This window comes from Lampetra fluviatilis, chromosome 20, assembly GCF_964198595.1.
Source record: "Lampetra fluviatilis chromosome 20, kcLamFluv1.1, whole genome shotgun sequence".
NCBI lineage: Eukaryota > Metazoa > Chordata > Hyperoartia > Petromyzontiformes > Petromyzontidae > Lampetra > Lampetra fluviatilis.
Genome location: NC_136294.1, coordinates 4,157,879 through 4,175,462, shown reverse-complemented (window position 1 = coordinate 4,175,462; position 17,584 = coordinate 4,157,879). Strand labels below are relative to the sequence as shown.

General features: G+C 48.9%; 1 protein-coding gene across 3 annotated transcripts in view; it reads left to right on the top strand.

Moving 5' to 3' along the window:
* Positions 1 to 17,584, top strand: part of LOC144937861 (pappalysin-1-like) — a 157,659-nt gene that overhangs the window by 56,074 nt on the left and 84,001 nt on the right. For 2 of the 3 annotated variants that reach the window (XM_078865385.1, XM_078865384.1), the window contains exons 7-8: positions 1,120 to 1,241; positions 12,908 to 13,164. In XM_078865385.1, coding sequence (XP_078721511.1) covers positions 1,120 to 1,241; positions 12,908 to 13,164 — 379 coding nt within the window. The remainder of the gene's footprint in view (positions 1 to 1,119; positions 1,242 to 12,907; positions 13,165 to 17,584) is intronic. The other variant, XM_078865386.1, reaches the window with a different exon arrangement.

The window sequence follows — 17,584 nt, the reverse complement described above, 5'->3', positions numbered from 1 at the left end:
CCCCGTGGCTCATCGGGCGTGGGGGAGTCTTTCATCAAGCAGTGGACCGACATGCATTAAGAAATTGCGATTTAGTTTTATACAGCAGTGTGTAAGCCACGCTGATGTATTCGTACTCTTATTTACTACGATAGTTTCATGTAGCAGTGCTACCACTGGAGACATTTCAGGTCCGCTGAAAGAAACAAACCGACGTCAGCTTGAACTCATGGCGAATCCAAGGGTTGGGAAATGGGTGCAATCGTCCCCCCCCCACCTCCCCTTTGAGGCTCAGAAAATTTGTGTTTTATTGATATTAATTATAAAAGATACATTGAATGTTTTAATAATTTTTACGATGAATGTAGGGCCCGATTAAAAAATAAATCTGTACATTTTGGGACCCCTCCCCACCGCATCTCCACCACCCCCTCCCCACCGGCCCCTCCACATCCCCTTTGAAAAGTTTCTAGCTCTTGCTGCCTTGCTTTGAAGCAAAGCTTCCGCACCTGAAAGCTAATGCCAGTGCGCGCACGTTTGTTGAACTTCTTTCGCGCCGTATGCAGCCAACCGTGCTCGTCGGAGGTACGGGAAAAAGTCGGAGACACGGGGCAGCCGTGCGATTCTAAGGAGTTCTTGGATAGGAACCCCCCCCCCCCCCCCGTTCATGAAAACAAAACACAAATTTGGCGTTCAGTTGGGAACTGGCGTTGAACGCCGTCAAAACGTAACGGTGATCACGGTGCGGTGTTCCTCCCTCCCGGTCGCGCGCGGGCACCGCTCCGTATCCTCGGCCTCGGCGGGCCGCTCTCTGCTCGAGTCAAGTGGTCACGCAATCGAGCTGCGGGGGGCTTCGTTGCCCCATTGTTTCGCGAACAATCCCCGCAGCGGTCGCCGCCCGCGTTCCGTTCCGTGAGAAGTGGCGTTTTTGTGTGTGTGTGTGCGCGCGGATTGGGGAGCGAGAGAGAGAGAGGCGCCGAGCTCTCCATTATGAAAGCCCACTTAACCGCCGGGGAACATTGTCGTCGGCGTGCCACGGAGCTAAGTGAGGCGAGCGCCCGCGGCGCCGTTTAAGTCCATGTCGGCGCGTTGCAGACGGAACGTCTAAGCAGTGTTTTTCGACCGTTGATCCTCTCCTAGAGAAGTGGGATCTGCGTGCGACCTGTGCGGAGAGGATGGGCGGCTCACGCAGTTCGCCCACTCCGCCTCGTCGCCCCGCGCCTGCGACCCCTCAGGACACTGGAGCCCGAAGGAAGCGGAGGGTAGGAGATGCACATACGAGCACACACACACACGCGCGCGCGCGCGCACACGCGTGAGCGCACACACAGACACACACGAGCGTGGATGCAAGGACACGCACGTTCGCGTGCCGTTCGGCTCATTCTCCCCACCGCCCCATCACAATCAATGTCTTTGCAGGGGTGTTCTTGCACGCTCACCTTTCGCACGGTTTGTCCAGTGGTGGTGCTGCCCTATTGGCGGGGGGAGGGGGGACAGGAGGGGCAGGGGGGGACAGGGAGGTTGGGGGGAGGGCGCTCTAATTTAGGGGGGGTGGTGCCCCTCCTTCAATTTGTAAACTTCTAGTGATATGGCAGACGGTATGAAGGCAAGCGATTGAGATTTGGCGAGAAGGGGGAAATGTGAACGGAAGTAGAGACGTAGTAAGATTAGAGCCACCGCGGCGGGGAAATGTTGACTCCCTCGCCTGGTATTCAGGAGGTCGTGCGTTCAATCCCAACCCTGACACCTGTATATTTACGGTTTTCATGTTTTCCCCGCGGTCGCGTGGATTTTTCTCCGGATCCTCCGGTTTTCTCCTCCACATTTAGAAGCAACGTGCGTTTAGAACATTTGGCTGTTGTAAATTTCCACGTGATAAGCCACTTAGTAGAGCTATCATTTGTAGCCAGGTCGCTTCTGAAACAGAGTTGCACATCTCAGTGGGACTTACCGTGTTGAAATAAAAATAGTAGTTAAAATAAAATCGTTTAAATAGAGAAGAGAAGATGGCAGATGCAAAGAGAGTGATGTCAAACAAGAGACAGAGCCGTCGTGAGAGGAGGGACGAGACATGCAGACAAGATAGACATGAGATGAGAGAGATCACTTAGTGTAATTCTTATTTCATATTAGACTTGACCATGAAACTCAACGCACCCCCAATTGTTTTTTTGTTTTAATGAATCCGGGGGGCCCCTTGTGCCACTTGGGGACCTACGCTTTCGCTTGGTTTGCTTCGGCTTCTCGCTCTCCGCTGCACAGCCGGCTGCCTGTCCGCCAGTCCGCTCTCTCTCGCTCTCGTTCGCTTGCACACACATTTTGCACAGGCAACAATAACAACAATAACAACAAGCGCCATTCGCCACTAAGTGGCGGTGACGTCACCACGACGCTTGTGCTAGGCTAGGTGCACGTTGAGGCCACGTGAAGTGTCGAACGCCCGCTGGCAGGAGGCCATGGGGCAGACAATGCAGGTGCCACAGGTTGACTGACTAAGACGACTGGCCGATGCACCACCTGTGCCCCCTACTGTGCCAACTTGCTGTGCTTTAGCCACCCGGCGCTCCGCTCGTTGTTGTGAGCGTCGCTCCTCCACCCTCCGTTGTTTTTGGAGGGCGATTGCCTCCAACTGCCTAGTAGCGTCCTTCACGAGCCTCCTCCACAGAGGCCGATCTTGACACCGCTGGTACCAGTCATCGGCAAGTCCACTCAGCTCCACATCCTCTTATCCCACATCACTCCATCTCTTCTCTAGCCCGTGCCGCGCCCATTTAGCCCCCTCGATCCGGCCGAACAAATGCTGTTTAGGCATGCGGTGGCTGAGCATGCGGGCTACATGACCCAGCCAACGCAGCTTTGCCTGATGGAGTAACTCACTGATGGGACTTTGTCCAGATCTTTCAAAGATTTGTGAGCTCCTCACACAATCCAAACTAGTTAAACCCAAAATGGATCGTAGGCAGGCCAGCCTAAATGTTTCTAACCGGCAAAAATGTTCCATGAGGAGGGTCCACGTTTTGCAAGCGTAGAGAAGGGAGGGAATGACCGTGGCCGAGAAGACCTGAATCTTCATGCGAAGCGACAGACCAGGTAGCTTCCACACAGCGTTACAAAACCGATGAAAAGATAATGCCACTCGACTGATTGGGAGTGAGACCTCTGCGGTCAAACCGGAGCCGGTCATGAGCACACTGCACACATGGGAAACTCTCTTCACAACTGCCCCATCACCAATTGGGAGTTGTGGGGGTGGAGTGTCCGATGGTACAAAACACCCAGGCAGGTGTTTAGTTTTGATGGGGCTGATGGTAAGGCCCCACCTCTTAGTACCCAGCTCCAGGTTCAGCAGCAGCACCTCCAACTCCTTCTCTGAGTGAGCACCAATTACCAGATCATCGACAAACATAACGTGGTTGACCAATAGGGAGCCATCCCTTGACCACACCCGGGCATCGATCAGCCTCCCAATGTATCTGTACCAGATGGAAATTCCTCTGGTACAGCCATCGAAGACTTCACAAACTACGTGGTCGAAAAATATATGCAATAATGTGGGAGCCAGAGGACATCCCTGCCATACCCCAAGGTGAACAGGGAATGGCTCCGACTCCCAGCCACGTAGTTTTACCTGGGCCCGCTCACCATCATGAAGGTCCTTAATGATCGTGAGCAGAGGGTTTGGGACTCTGAAAGCACGAAGAATAACCCAGAGCCCAGGCCTTCTGATGGTATCATAGGCCTTGACCAGGTTAATAAAGCAGAGATGTAGGTTTTGTTGGAATTCCCAACACCTCTGCTGTAGCATATGGACAGAAAATATGGCATCTGTGCAGGACTGCCCTTTGGTGAAACCGCATTGGGGCTTGGCAAGCCTCTCCTCAGTGTGCCTGGCAAGGCAATGTTGAATAATCCTTGCCAGGACCTTTCCCGGCACACTCAGGAGTGAGATGCCCTTGTAGTTGTTACAGTCTGTGCGGTCCCCCTTCTTAAAGAGGGGGACCACCAAGGCATCCTTCCATTCCTGCAGAACCCATCCAGTGGTCCATACTGTTGTTATGATGTCATGTAGGGCAGTCTGTGCACAAACGCCACCCTCTCTCAGCATTTTGCTTGGGAGATCATCTGTGCCCGGTGCCTTTCCTGGTCTCTGACTCTGGATCGCCTTCAATACTTCATCATCAGATAGCACCTCAGCCAGCCACTCACAGGGGGTGACTTCTTCCAATATTTGAGACACCGCAGCCTCAGCAGGGTCATCCCCACTTTGTCCCACGATGTTTTCCAAGTTGAGGGATTTCCCCTCCCCTAGGACCTCACAATAATGCTCAGCAAATCTGCAAACCTGTTCCTCGGGGTCGGAGATTGGACCACCGTTCTTTCCCATAATGATGGTAATAGGTGTGGCGCTTTAGGTTACTTTTTTGATGGAGTTAAATAGCGATTTGTGATTGCGGGCCATTGAGGCAGACTCCATCTCCTCAGCAACCCGCGATCACCACCCATCTTTTCAGCGCCTCATGGCTCTCCGAACATCCGAGCGAAGGCTGTGGTAAGCCTCCTCATTCTCTGATGTGGGATGCTGTAGACGATGAGAGTGGGCCTGTCACTCAGCCAGCCTTAACACTTCCTCTGTCAGCCAGGGTCTCTGGGGAGGTCTGGACCGTGTACCCAAAGCAGGCATTGCAGCTGCATGAGCCACAGTCCTTAACGTCGCCCATTTCCCCTCGACATCTGGAGGAGTGGGGGACGATGTCAACCCCAGCCGCAAGCGATGATTAAATTCTCGCTTGCAACTTTCATCAGCTAACTTAGACCATGCCACTTTGGGTTTGAATGTGGTCCTGGGTGTACACCCGCCACCGGAGTGGAAGAATGGCAGGCGCATCTTACAGATGACAAGTCGATGGTCAGTGGGCAGATCAGCTCCACGGTAGGTCCTGGTGTCAAGGACATGGGCCCGCATCCGCTGTTCCATCACTATGTAGTGCAGCCGATGTTCTTGCTTGGACCCGGGATATATCCATGATGTTGTGTGGATGCGCCGATGCCGGTAAAGCATGTTGGTAATTACAAGCCCATGGGCTGCACAAAAATCTGGCAGCCTCCTACCGTTGTTATTGAGCTGATCTGGCCCATGCCTGCCAATCATTCCAGACCAGGTGCCAGCATCATGACCAAGTCGGGCATTGAAGTCGCCCACCAAGATGACACGATCCCGAGGGGCCACTTTAGCTAGCACCTGTGACAGTAGGTCATAGAAGGCATCTGACTCATCGGCCTTGCCTGCATCCCTCCACAGATGTTCGTCTTCGGTGGGGGCATAAGAAACTATGACCACCACTCCTCACCTTTGGTTGATTGGAAGGCGAGCCCAAAGTATTCTAATCTGGCTGTGACGGTCCCACCTGATGACGGAGACTTGTGTTGCCTCCGAAACGTCGTGATTTTTATTTTTGTTTTATTTTATTTTCATTAATTTTGATGTTTTACCTACGTGACTTTACCGAAAAAACCTAAGAATATGATTCCTTGCAGTCACGAAAGCTTCAAATCTAGAATTAGAGCCCAAAGTAGCCTGGGGCTTACAGCTTCCCACACCTCACCGCTACTCTCCCACACCCCCTTCATTCTTTTGTTGAGAAGAAGAGCCACTCCCTGTTGTTTGGCAGTCTCCAGCCCCGAGTAGAGGACTGTCCACCTCTCATGGTGGCAGCCGGTCCACCAAACCTCCTGAATACCACATAGATCTAGGCGGTACCGATCCAGCTCCCGACAGAGGAGTGGCAGCCTCTCCTGCGCAGTGAGCGTTCGAACATTCCACGTGGCCACCCGCAGTGGTTTTTTGTTGTTTCTGGAGGAGCCCCGAGGGTAAGGATTGAGTCTCCTGACTCGGTCAAATGGGGTTTGGCAAGGAGACATGATAGACGCCTGCCCCCCAGGGCGTCCGGCACAAGCTTAATAATTAGATATTTTAGAAGTGGTTTTGTGGTAATTAATTGAAGGTGGATGGGTTACCAGCCCCTCGCACCCGTCCAGAGCCCCCATTTGGCCGCTGTGGTGGTTGCAAACGCCATGAGGGGAATGGCCAATCTAAATTGGCCCTTCCCCCCACGGCACTCTCACCACAGCGTGGCATCCGGCACCCACGAGGAGGTAGGGGGTTGTTTTTGCCGGACAGCGCACACACACACACACACACACACGCGCGTGCATGGGCGTCTCGCTCCTCTCACACCTTGTCAGTCCCTTAGCCGCTCGTCGCTGATTGATTTTGCAGCTTTCCGTTAAACCTGCACAGAATAATAACATAGGGGGGGGGGGGGGTGGCGGTGAGCATCGCTAATTCTCACGAAAGGCACCAAATATTGCGTAAGGCAGCGACATGTTATGTTGTTGTACACCTCCGCGGCGGATGCAATGCCTAGAACGCAGACTTTATTTAATGGTAATGAAAGGTAAAGGAGCTGCTCTGCAATGCTTGCCTATTACGCCATGAAGGGCGGGGGGGTAGGGAGTGGGAGCGTCAAAGAGCCCCTTGCTAAAGGGTACTTGGTCTACTCTTCCACGCTAGCGAGACACCGCGGAGGAAGTGGGGAGCAACCACACACAACCTGCCGATCGGCTGATGGAGGTGCGCACGCTGACACTGCTGGCTTGGACAGAGGTGGCCACGGTGGAGGGGGATTTCAGAAACTTGCGCCCAAATTTAAAAACTGCCGCACCGAGAGACTGAATTGGGCCGGTGGCCTCTGCATGATGCGGGACCGGTGTGCCGTTGTCCGTTGCGCCATGGCGGGCAGGATTCCCAACAGGCTTTTTTTTGATGTCATGGAAATAATCTTGTTGTGCACACACGGAGTACTCTATTTTGGCATCTAATTCATCAAGCGGGCAAACACTTGCAGAACACGCATCACTCACCTGCTCAATAATGAAGGGTGTTTTTTTTTTAAACAAGGCAATTTTTGCCGACAATAAAGACAACCAAGAATCGATCGAGCTGATGTTGCTGTTTGGCTGGCAAAGTGCTGAATTGATCTTGGTGATGAGCTGATGACACTGAACTGCGTACGTGTGAATGTGTGCGCTCATCAGTGTGTGTGAATGTGCATGAGATGCGGTAGTGTTGCGGTTAGCGCTCTGCATTACGAACCTGGCAACGCAAGTTCGATTCCTGCTCATGGCCACCACCAGTGACGATTATCTGAACCGGTCCTGAGTCTCCCTAAGGTTGACTCGGCTTCAAATGAGTACCTGGTGCGGTGTGTACACATCGTCGCTAGGGAGACAAAGGCGGCCGGGTGTGGTGCTGGCCACCCACTCCCTCGTGTGCTTTGGCAGCCTTCATAGGTGCTCGCTAACAGAACTTGCTCCTACAGTCTGTTAAGGCTATACGGGGGGTCTTGGTCTTTGTTATATATAGGTGCATGTATGTGTGTGTTCGTGTGCATGCATATGTGTGCATGAACATGCGCGTGTGTGTATGTTTTTGTATGCGTGTACAGATTACTGCATGATTGTATGTTAACATGTATATATGGATGTGTGTGTGTGTGTGGCATGTGTATGTGTGTATGTTGGGAATGGTGGCGCAGTGGGTAATACATTTCGCTGCAAAACTTGGTGACCTGAGTTCAATTCCCAGCCACATCTTTCGGTGGCGATTAATATCTAAACCAGATCTTGCATTTTGCTAGGTCGACTCAGCATAAAACGGGTACCTGCAATGGTATGTAAACAATAATCACTGGGAAGACAAAGGCGGGCGGGTGGACTTGTAGAGTGGGCTGTTGTAGTATTAACAGGTGCTCGCGAACAGCACTTACCCCAGAAGTCTGTTAAGGGCTATATGGGGGATATTTTCCTTTGTGTATGTGTGTTCGTATGCAAGAATGCATGTGTGCGTGTGTGTGGTTGCGTGTGTGTGTGTGTGCGTTGTGTTTGTTTCTTTACTTGCTCAGTGTTGCGTTCACTTCGTGTTCAGCTGTGATTGCGTCTCAACAGCTGTTTGCATCTCCCACAAAAGTATGCACGAATGTTGACATTCTTCGTGTTTATTATTTTATTAATGTAGAGAATGAAATAAAATAATAAAAATAAGCTGAATCGAATTACCAACATAGCTTAACCCCATAATTAAATGATAGCATTAAGTATAAATCAGAGAAGACTTTAATTCGTAACAATAAAGATGTGAGGCCTGTGGTGGGTTAATTATGCCAAGATAAACACGGTACTAAATTAAGAAATAAAACACTTTGGAAACAAAATATTGTCTGGGGGAAGCAAAGGAAATGGGATTTTGCCAAGAGAGAGGGAAAGGATTTATCAAGTGATTTTATAAATAGGTTGTAATGTGCCTGTGGCTCTTTGTGTTCGGGGGTGGCAGTGTGGGCCCCCTTCACCTAGCTGCTCGTGGTCAGGATGCACATGTGTCTTTTGGCGCTGGCCCACGGGATGAATAAGAAAAAAAATCAGAGAAAGTGACTATTCTTTTTTATATCATATATATATTTTTTTTGCCGTGGAACAACATTATGCATTTCAAGTATCTTCACAAGACATCGCTCGCATGTGTCTTCTTAACACTCGGCTTAATTTGTTTTGGGTGATCCCCGAGTCTGCAACACATTCCAAAAAACACAAATGTCGACAACCAAAACCGTCCGCTGTTATTTATGCAATATTGTTATTTCATGTTATTATTACATTATATTTTTTTCTCCGCAGCACTCTTGCGTGCCAGATCATTGTTGGGTTATGATGACTTCGCTTGATCGGGTTGAAAATAATTGTGAAAAATGTTTTGTGTTATCTTTACTGGAACATTCTACAGCTGTTCCAGTAAACTCAAAAAGATGAATTCCTTTGCGTGGTTCTTTTGGGTTCACAACATTACCCCGTGTAATTATGCAAACATTGCGCAAAAACTTGTCTAAAAAAAAAATACCAAAGAACAAAATAACTTCGTCATGCGCATAATGTATTTTCCTTTCATATAATAAAATTAATGTATTTTGGGGGATGGCGTGGTGGGGGGAGGGCTCTTAGAGACATGGAGGGACACTTGGCGGTAACACGCGGTCAACATCCCTCCATCGGGAATAACAAACAAGAAGCAAAGAGTGGGGGGAGGGAGGGAGAGGTCAAATGAAAGTAGCGTGAACCCTGACGAACGGAGCACATCGCATTGCTCGCGCTGCTCTCTCGACCCATCCACCCACCCACCATCTTGTGGGCAAATATGTCCCACGGCGGAATCCGCGGCTACTTTCTGATTGTAATGTCTCCACCTGCTGTTTATCACCGGTGCTGTGGACAATCCCTCAGGCGCAATCAGTCAGACTTTGCCAGCAGCGTCAGACCTGCCGGGCCCAACCTGGTATGTTCCATGTGCGTTGCGTTTCCCAAGGCTTATGCAAGCGAATATATAGCATTTGTTTTTGCATCCAGGGGAATAGTTGCCACTGCAGAATCACGTTACATGCATACTTTTCCAGCGCCGCATCAGTCAATTTTAAAATGAATTAACTCAACAGCTGCCCACCCCCGAAATAAATCAAACACGGCTGGCGATTGAGAGTAGGAGGTCACAGCTTGGCTTTTCCACAGCCAGAACTTTAACGAAGAAGTAAAAAAAAAGGGGGACTTGACTTCACTTATTTCTGCCCTGGCCTCAGTAAATCTGTCTTAGAGAGGACTGGAAGGGTTTAATGCAAACCTGGCCAAAGATTTGTCACGACTTCGCGTTCCTTAATTCAGGATTATCAAAAGGATACATCTGTACGGATGTTTTGAGGCTCTGCAAAGTGTAATGTGGTTTATTGAGCACCAATTAGGTGAAACTGAGGTTGAGAGAGATGATGCTGAGAGGCTGGAGGTGTCCGGCCCCTAATTTCGTTGCTGACCGTTCTTTGTAGCGCGTTGTCATCAAGACCACTTAGCCGGCAGCACTAATGCAAAATCCACCAGCTGATAGCCAGCGCCGTAGTTTGGCTACAAAACCTAGACATTGATTCGTAACTTTTGCTGCTGTTCCAAAAATAATTCGCTCATCTCTGAATCACGCCGTACGAAAAGAAGAAGCCGGTAGTGCTTTGTGGAATTTGCAACATCATCACAATTGCGATATAGCAATGGGGATCCTCACAAAGGGAGGATTGCCACGGTGATGGTCGTGTGACGTGGAGGTGATGATTGTGTTGGCAGCTTTGATGATAATGATAACGACGGTGGCGATTGACGCTGATTGATGATGATGATGGCAGATGAAACGTGCGGATGTAATCTTTCGGCCTAAATGTTTAACATGCTGCTCTGGGGTCTGCAAATTCCATCATAAACGATTTATGGGCGACTCACTATGGAGCTGTGCGGGCAGGGGAGATGACGGGCTGGTACAGGGCTCTGGGGGCACACGGCAAGGGATGGAACACAGAGGGTGGTGGGAAGAACTCTGGAAAAATGAACGAGAGATTTGCCACGTAATTGGATAGGAAAGCATCCGATTTATTTTCCACATCAATCCATCTTCTCCGTTCCTTGCCTTTTATGTTATGCCTCAGCAACTTAAGACCCTACAGTTGGTAAAGCAGTCATGCTGTTCCCAGAGAAATGTGCACAGACGTCATGTGGCGGGTGGGTGGGTGGGTCGGCGAATGGGTGGGTGGTCACTGGGGTGTACTGAAGATTCCATCAGAAAGTCACGAGCTGCATTTTTTTTAACTTTCTTTTCTGTTGGTGCGAGTGTTACTCCTGCACTGTGCTCGAAACCATGGGAGAACTTCGCCTAATTTCTATCGGGCTTCAGTGTCACACGCCAAGGCCGGCAAATGTTTCAGTTATAGTGTAGGTTTACGTAGACTATGCAACGGACCATATTTTGTATGATCCATATTTTATTTGCTTCACTGATTGTGTTGATCAACTGATTGTTTAAGTAGTTTTTTTTAGCAACGCTTTTTTGTTTTTGACTTATATTTTAATTTTAGGCTGTGGCCTATGCCCCATAACTAAAACCAGTAATTTTCTGTGCCATAATTTTCGGGGGCACAAGTTTGAAAATGTTGATTTTCGGCTGGACAGGTTTTAGGTTTTGTTTTTGCCATTTCTGGCAAAAAAAACTTTGGGAACCTCTCCCAGGCCATTCCACCAATTTCAACGTAGAAGAGGAGTCATTTATAAGCTCATCATTTGTAGTTTATTCTAGCGAGGCCCAAATAATGAGAGATAAAAAAAATCACTTTCTACAACTATAATTTGGCCGATTGGTCCCAGGATATCGTAAATGCTATACCATTTACAATATCCTGGCAATAGATGCAAGCCCCATTTCAAAATCAGATACTGGATAGGTGCCATTGGTGTGTGGTGGTCCGGGAGAATTTCTGAATCTTGACAAACCTTCCACTATGTTTGATACACTGGTGAATGAGTGGTGAGTGTCAAGTGAGTGGTGAATGCCTGACGATGGTCAAGGTGATGGCCACGTGAGTGCCAATGTCACCTGACACTATAATCCGTAAATTAAGACTCTACTACGAAACAAAATCCCATGTTATCCGAGACACAATTAACTAAACACCCGCGTCCGTGCATAACCCTAACCGCATAACCACAGAACCTTTTGCACATGAGCCAGCGGGGATAATTGGCGCCCGAGCACGTGTACGTGCACGTGGACGTGTGCCCACTCCGTGAGTGTGTGTGTGCGTGCGTGCGCAATGAGAGTGGGGAGCGGTGGCGCTGTGGTCAGCCCGATGTGCGACGAAGCCCACAGACCCGAGTTCGACTCCCGCTCACGGCCACCAGCACCAGTGACGATTACCTGAACCATTCCTGGGCCTCTAATGAGTACCTAATGCGGTGTGTGAACATCGCCACTGGGGAGACAAAGGCGGTCGGGCGTGGTGCCTACAACTCCGTAGTGCGCTGTTCCGGCCTTCATTAGGTGCTACTCGCTAACGGCACTTGCCAAAGTAGCTTGCCTCGAAAAGTCTGTTAACGCTATGTAAGGTGGGGAGGGGGGGGGGATCTTTATTCTTGTATAATGAGAGAATAAGCGTGAATGACAAGGAGCTGCATGGATGTTCTCGGCAGCACCTGTGATCACTTCTGTCATCGTCACGCAGGGCCCCAACGGCAGGAGAGGGGAAAACAGACTCCCACGAGATGTGTTCCACAGACTCTATCCCTCTCTTTCTCAAACTGTTTAATCCCATTATTATTTTACCAGGTAAGGTCCACTGAGCTATTAGCCACAAATGAAAGCTCAACCAAGTGGCGTATGTGGAAATGTATTTGTAGCCAAATACTCTAAACGCGTGATGTTGATTCTAAATGTGGAGGGGAAAATCGGAGGACCCGGAGAAAAATCCACTTGACCACGGGGAGAGAGACATCCAGACTCAAAATATACAGGCATCAGGGTCGGGGTCGAACTCACAACCTCCTGTGTACCAGGTGAGGTAGTTAACATCTCGCCATCGTGAAGCCAGTATCTCACTCTCCTCTCAGATGGGACTGTAGGTTGTCATGGGTGTCCAAACTCCCGCAAAATGTTTCAATATGACCACGGCTTATTTTCAACTGGAGCTCTCCAGGGCTGAGCTCCAGAAAACGTTTAATGCAGGGATTTGTACTCACACATTTTTCATTGCGAGCCACTCGCTCTACCACCGCACCACCTGACTGGTGCAGCGCATAATGCACGGTAGGAAAAAGCAGATCGTAGCCTTACCTGGTAAAATAAAATAAAAATTAGTTGAACAGTCAATAGTTATATCGCATCATCACCGTAGCTCGGTCTCTCCGGCGTTTAACATTTGTCGTTCCGAGTTCGTTCAACGTCGAGCAATCGACGGCGGCCACCCTCGGGAGTGATTTTGTTGTCCCCCCGTCCCAAGCTGGCGCTGACTTCCTGCAGTGTGTGGCTGGGCTACAGGTCCCCCGGATGTGGAGAGGCCGTGTGAGGTCAGCCTGCGGACGTGGAGCCCCGAGTCGCGCTACAGCCAGCGCACGCCGTCGGGGACGTGCCCCCAGCCGTCCGGCTGCGTCCTGGAGCTCTCCTTCAGCCTGCCCACCCTCCCCGAGCTCCTCACCATCTGGGTCACCTACATCTTCCTGCACAACTCCCACCCCATCAAGGACCTGGTCATCTTCACGGCCGACGGGAGGAACAAGGTACGGCCCGGTCTCGCCTGCACCTCCGTTCAACGCACTGGATGAGACTTTCAACTCGAGACGATCACGACGATGACCTCCCCCTGGTTTTCGGGTTGTACCACGCGTCGTTTGGGCGCGACGGGTCCCTGTGTTTCGCTGTCTCACACTCGTGTTTTTGTTGTTGTTGCAAGTATGTACGTTGAACTTCTTCCGCACCGTGCGTAGCCAGCCGTGCCAATATGTTGCGCTGTGGTGAGTTTTCTCTGGGCACTCCGGTTTCTTTTCCTGTGTTCACGTTTACGTTGTTTGACCCGGTGAGACCTCACGACGTTGTTGGAATTGTATACATTGGGCACCAGCAGGAACAGTGGACGGCAACGCTGTGACATCGAGGGAGAACGTGAGCTGTTTAATTCCCTTCCTGTCGAAGCTTCCAGCACGTGGGGCGAAACGTTGGACGACATTGTGCCGTACAAGTTACGCACAGTTTGAGCGGCGATAGAAGTCTTGTAATGGGAGTTATTCGATTTCGATCGGTCTTAAGGTGAGCGGGTGGCTTAGAGACCTTGCAATTAAAGTCAGGCAGCCACCCTGTTAATTAAAGAGAGTGAAAGTGAGTTGACGTTCTTTGCCCGGTCACCGATGAGCTGAGAAAAAAAAGAAAAGACCCTGCATTCAATTTGGTTGCTCAATTAAATTGGCTACGGTACAACTCTAAGAATGGGGATAACTATCGGTGTGAATGTCACACAAGAAACAATCTCGTAGCAAAGCGTGGCAAAGTGCCGAGCACGACATTTCGTTCAGTCATCCTAAGGACTAAACTATGTACTTATATTCGTGGGGTCATTAGGTAAAGTCACGTAGATAGGTTCAAAGAAAATAACTAAAAACTACGACGTTACGATCACAACTCAAGCGTTCGTCATCCTCCTCCTACTGATGACGATTGCTTGTGTTGTGACCTAACCGAAAGACCCAAAGAATATGAATTCCTGCAGTCACAAAAGCTTTAAGTCCACATAATTTTTTATACGTAATAATTTTTTGCCTTTTGTTTCATAATACATTTTATTTAGAAAACCCTTTTGCTGATTTTTTTAGTGTTACATGAACAGGACAGGTGTGACATGTTATCATGTAAAGCAACCATAAACGCATGAAAAGACCTCTCCTATCTACACAACATACATAGACGTAAATCAGTTGTTTTATTGTCATATTTAAATTCGGCACATCAAAATCCATAATAAACAGCACATTTAATCTCTGAAGCAGACGACGTCTACAAAATTGTAGACCAGTGGGATCTACAGTCACGTGGGACGTTTGACCATACTTCACCATGCTGGTCAGTGCTGGTTGGTGAAGGTAGGGGGGGGGGGTGCCCAAGATCGGTTCAGATGTCAGTCGCCGACGATGTTAGCCATGGCAGGGAATCAAACTCAGGTCACTGGGGTCATAGCATTGCACGCAGTACATTGACGAATGTATCGCTGTTGTGTATGCATGTATATTGAACTTCTTTTGCGCCGTACGTAGCCAACTGTGAAAATAGATTCGGGGTAAGGACATCAAAAATACACAAAAATCAGTTCTAAACAAATGAGTTTTGTTTACAAATTAATCGAAAAAAAAAATAATATAGAATATTTTTTAAAAATATATAAACATGGTCGAATACAGAACAGGTTAATTTTAAAATACAATTAAACCCAGAAATGAAAAGATGACAATAGGAACCACATTTTGGCTGGAATAGATTGAAGCTGTGTTTGTGTGTGAAAGCCTCGCTGCCAAAAGTAGCTTTCTTGAACAGCTCAAAGCATTTCTTTGCTTGTTCAGCAAATTTACGTAATAACAAAACATTATCGGCATAATAGTGTTATTTTAATCTCTAAAAGGAAACAGCAAATCATATCAACGTCTTGCAGCATCTGCCTGTCTGGAAACCCCTGATGTTTGATCTGTGTTCATCAGCAGCATGTGCTATTTTTACCGATATTTAACATAAATACACAAAGGTGTGAAGGCTTCTTTTAAACAGGGATGTGTCTTTTCTTCTGCTCGTGTGCACTCCCCTCTTCCAGCCAATAGTGTTGTCACCTGTTCGTGTTTTCCCAGAATCTCGTGGTCTCATTTTGAAGAACCTGTCGAGGGAAATATGTCAGTCTTCCAGGGGACGTAAAAATAAAAATAAAATTGTTGGGTCAGTTGGTGTAATACTGTGCCACTCGAGACAAGGCGTTTTTTGTGCAACTCTTCACATTTCCTGCATCGTGAGGTTGTCTCCTTCCCCGTGACACGTCCTCGTTTTTATTTTCTTTCGTATCTCCAAGGCGGCAGGCAACTCTCGCGACCCAACCGAGTGACGAATGTCAGGCGGGAAGCGTTCCTTCCAGATCGCAGTTCACTGTCCACGCTTCCTGACTCCGCAACCACCTCTATCGTGCAGTATTAGACTTGTGGCAATTCATCCCTCCCAGCGATTTTTACAATTTTTTTTTACGAATTGTCACAGATTCAGGACTGCGATTCGACGAGTGATTATTTTTATTTTGTTTGTTTTCGGCGTTGGTAGCGTTGGGGTGAATGTATTGGCCACCCCGTGGCAAGAGGCCACAGCCACCGTGGTTGTTCCTGGGTGTACAGACCTTCCCCCGACCCCACCCCCCAGCCCCCCGCCCCCTTGCCCCCACCCCCTGCCCTCCCCGCCCCCACCGCAACATTTGGGGAAAAAAATTTTGCGGTTTTTTTCTTTTGAGTCTCGCGTTTTTCTCCCTTCATCATATGCTGATGACAGAACCTTTAAATGCACAGGTGCAGCGTGTGCCGTCGGCCCTGGGACTGCAGTCAGCTGCCAGTAATTGCATAGCGATAGTAAAATTACAGTCGAGTAGAACTGCTCTTGTACGTAACGAAGTGGATGCGGGGTGCGCGGTGAACTTCAAAGACCTTCCTTTGGCTATAATAATATTTTCATTTTATATCGCGTAATTGATGCTAATAGCATCCCATATCGCTGTACATTAAAATTATATATAAGGACCAAATCCCACACACAGCCACGACCAAAGCAAATGAAAACCCTGCCGCTACCAAGCACGATAAAAAATGAATGAACAAATACAGAAATGGGACCAAAACAAAGAGGCACAAATGACAAAGATCGTTATCACAACACAAAACTGAGTCCATTCGGTCACATCCCAGATCACAATCTCGACTTCTCAACCAAGCCAGGAAACCTTGAGTTGGAACTCACCGCCTCGTTCTCTCTTACCAAATAAACACGGTGCGCCGTTTCTACACACCATCTTGAGATGCAGTCGCATTCAGACGCTGTGCAAATCCGAGTTGTATTTTAATCCAAGTTGTATTCTATTCGTGTATTAATCCCTTCTTAGAGATGCCCTCCTCCTCCTCCTCAGGCAGAGATGTGCAATATGCATCCAAGTGATAATCGTGTCGAGATACACATTACCAACTGACCATGTGTTGCGTTATTTAGACACAGTGGTGATGCTTGTGTCTCACGACGAAAACGGGGCCTGGGTTCACATCCTAATGCGGGCACTTTTCTGCGTGGAGTTTGTCCATTCTCTCCCCCTGTACAGCGTGGGGTTCCTCTGGGTTTTCCTGCTATCATTCCACAGCTAAACAAACGCACAGTGTAATTGGCATTGGTCAAACATCGCAATGCTGAAAGCCGCCAGCAAATTACTCATTCGTGGGGCTGCACGTGGTGACATCGGCCGCTGCCACGAAAAACCTGGCAGGGCCCTCCTCAACACAGAGTCTTGGGACTCTGTGAGGCTTTCATGGGCAAACAAGCGCAGCAATAATAATAATACTACTACTCCGAGGTGTGTCATTTATATACTACTCGGCAAGTACTCGTGTGAACTATATTACAAATTAAAATCGCACGTGACGGCATGGCAGATGCGGATACCTGATGCACAAATGGAAACTTAAAAAAAAAAAATCTCGAGTAATGTCCGACTGTGATCATCCGGAACAGACCATACAACGCGTAACGATGCAATGCCCCATCCACAAATACGAAGGCGATGCACTCCGCTGCTCCTGACGCGGTTGTCTGTGCTTGACCACCTGAATGTGAAATTGTAGTTGTTGCTCTGCAGTCTACATCCGCCGCGCGGAAGAGGAAGATTCCACGTCATTATGCCGCCTCACTTCCGCAACTCTATCCTGACACCCTGTGCAAGACCCATCAACGGCTGACCCCCCCCACCCCCGCACCGTCTGTTTGATGGCCTTAATTTAGACTGATGGCCTTAATCTAAGTTGTCTTGTGGTTGTTGTTGTTTGACTTGCATCCCACTGGGATTTTTGCACACAGTGTTGGTGTACGGTGCTTTTTCTGCAAGATGTTGCTGTCTTTTCTTGGATTTTCTGTTTGCACAAAGTCACT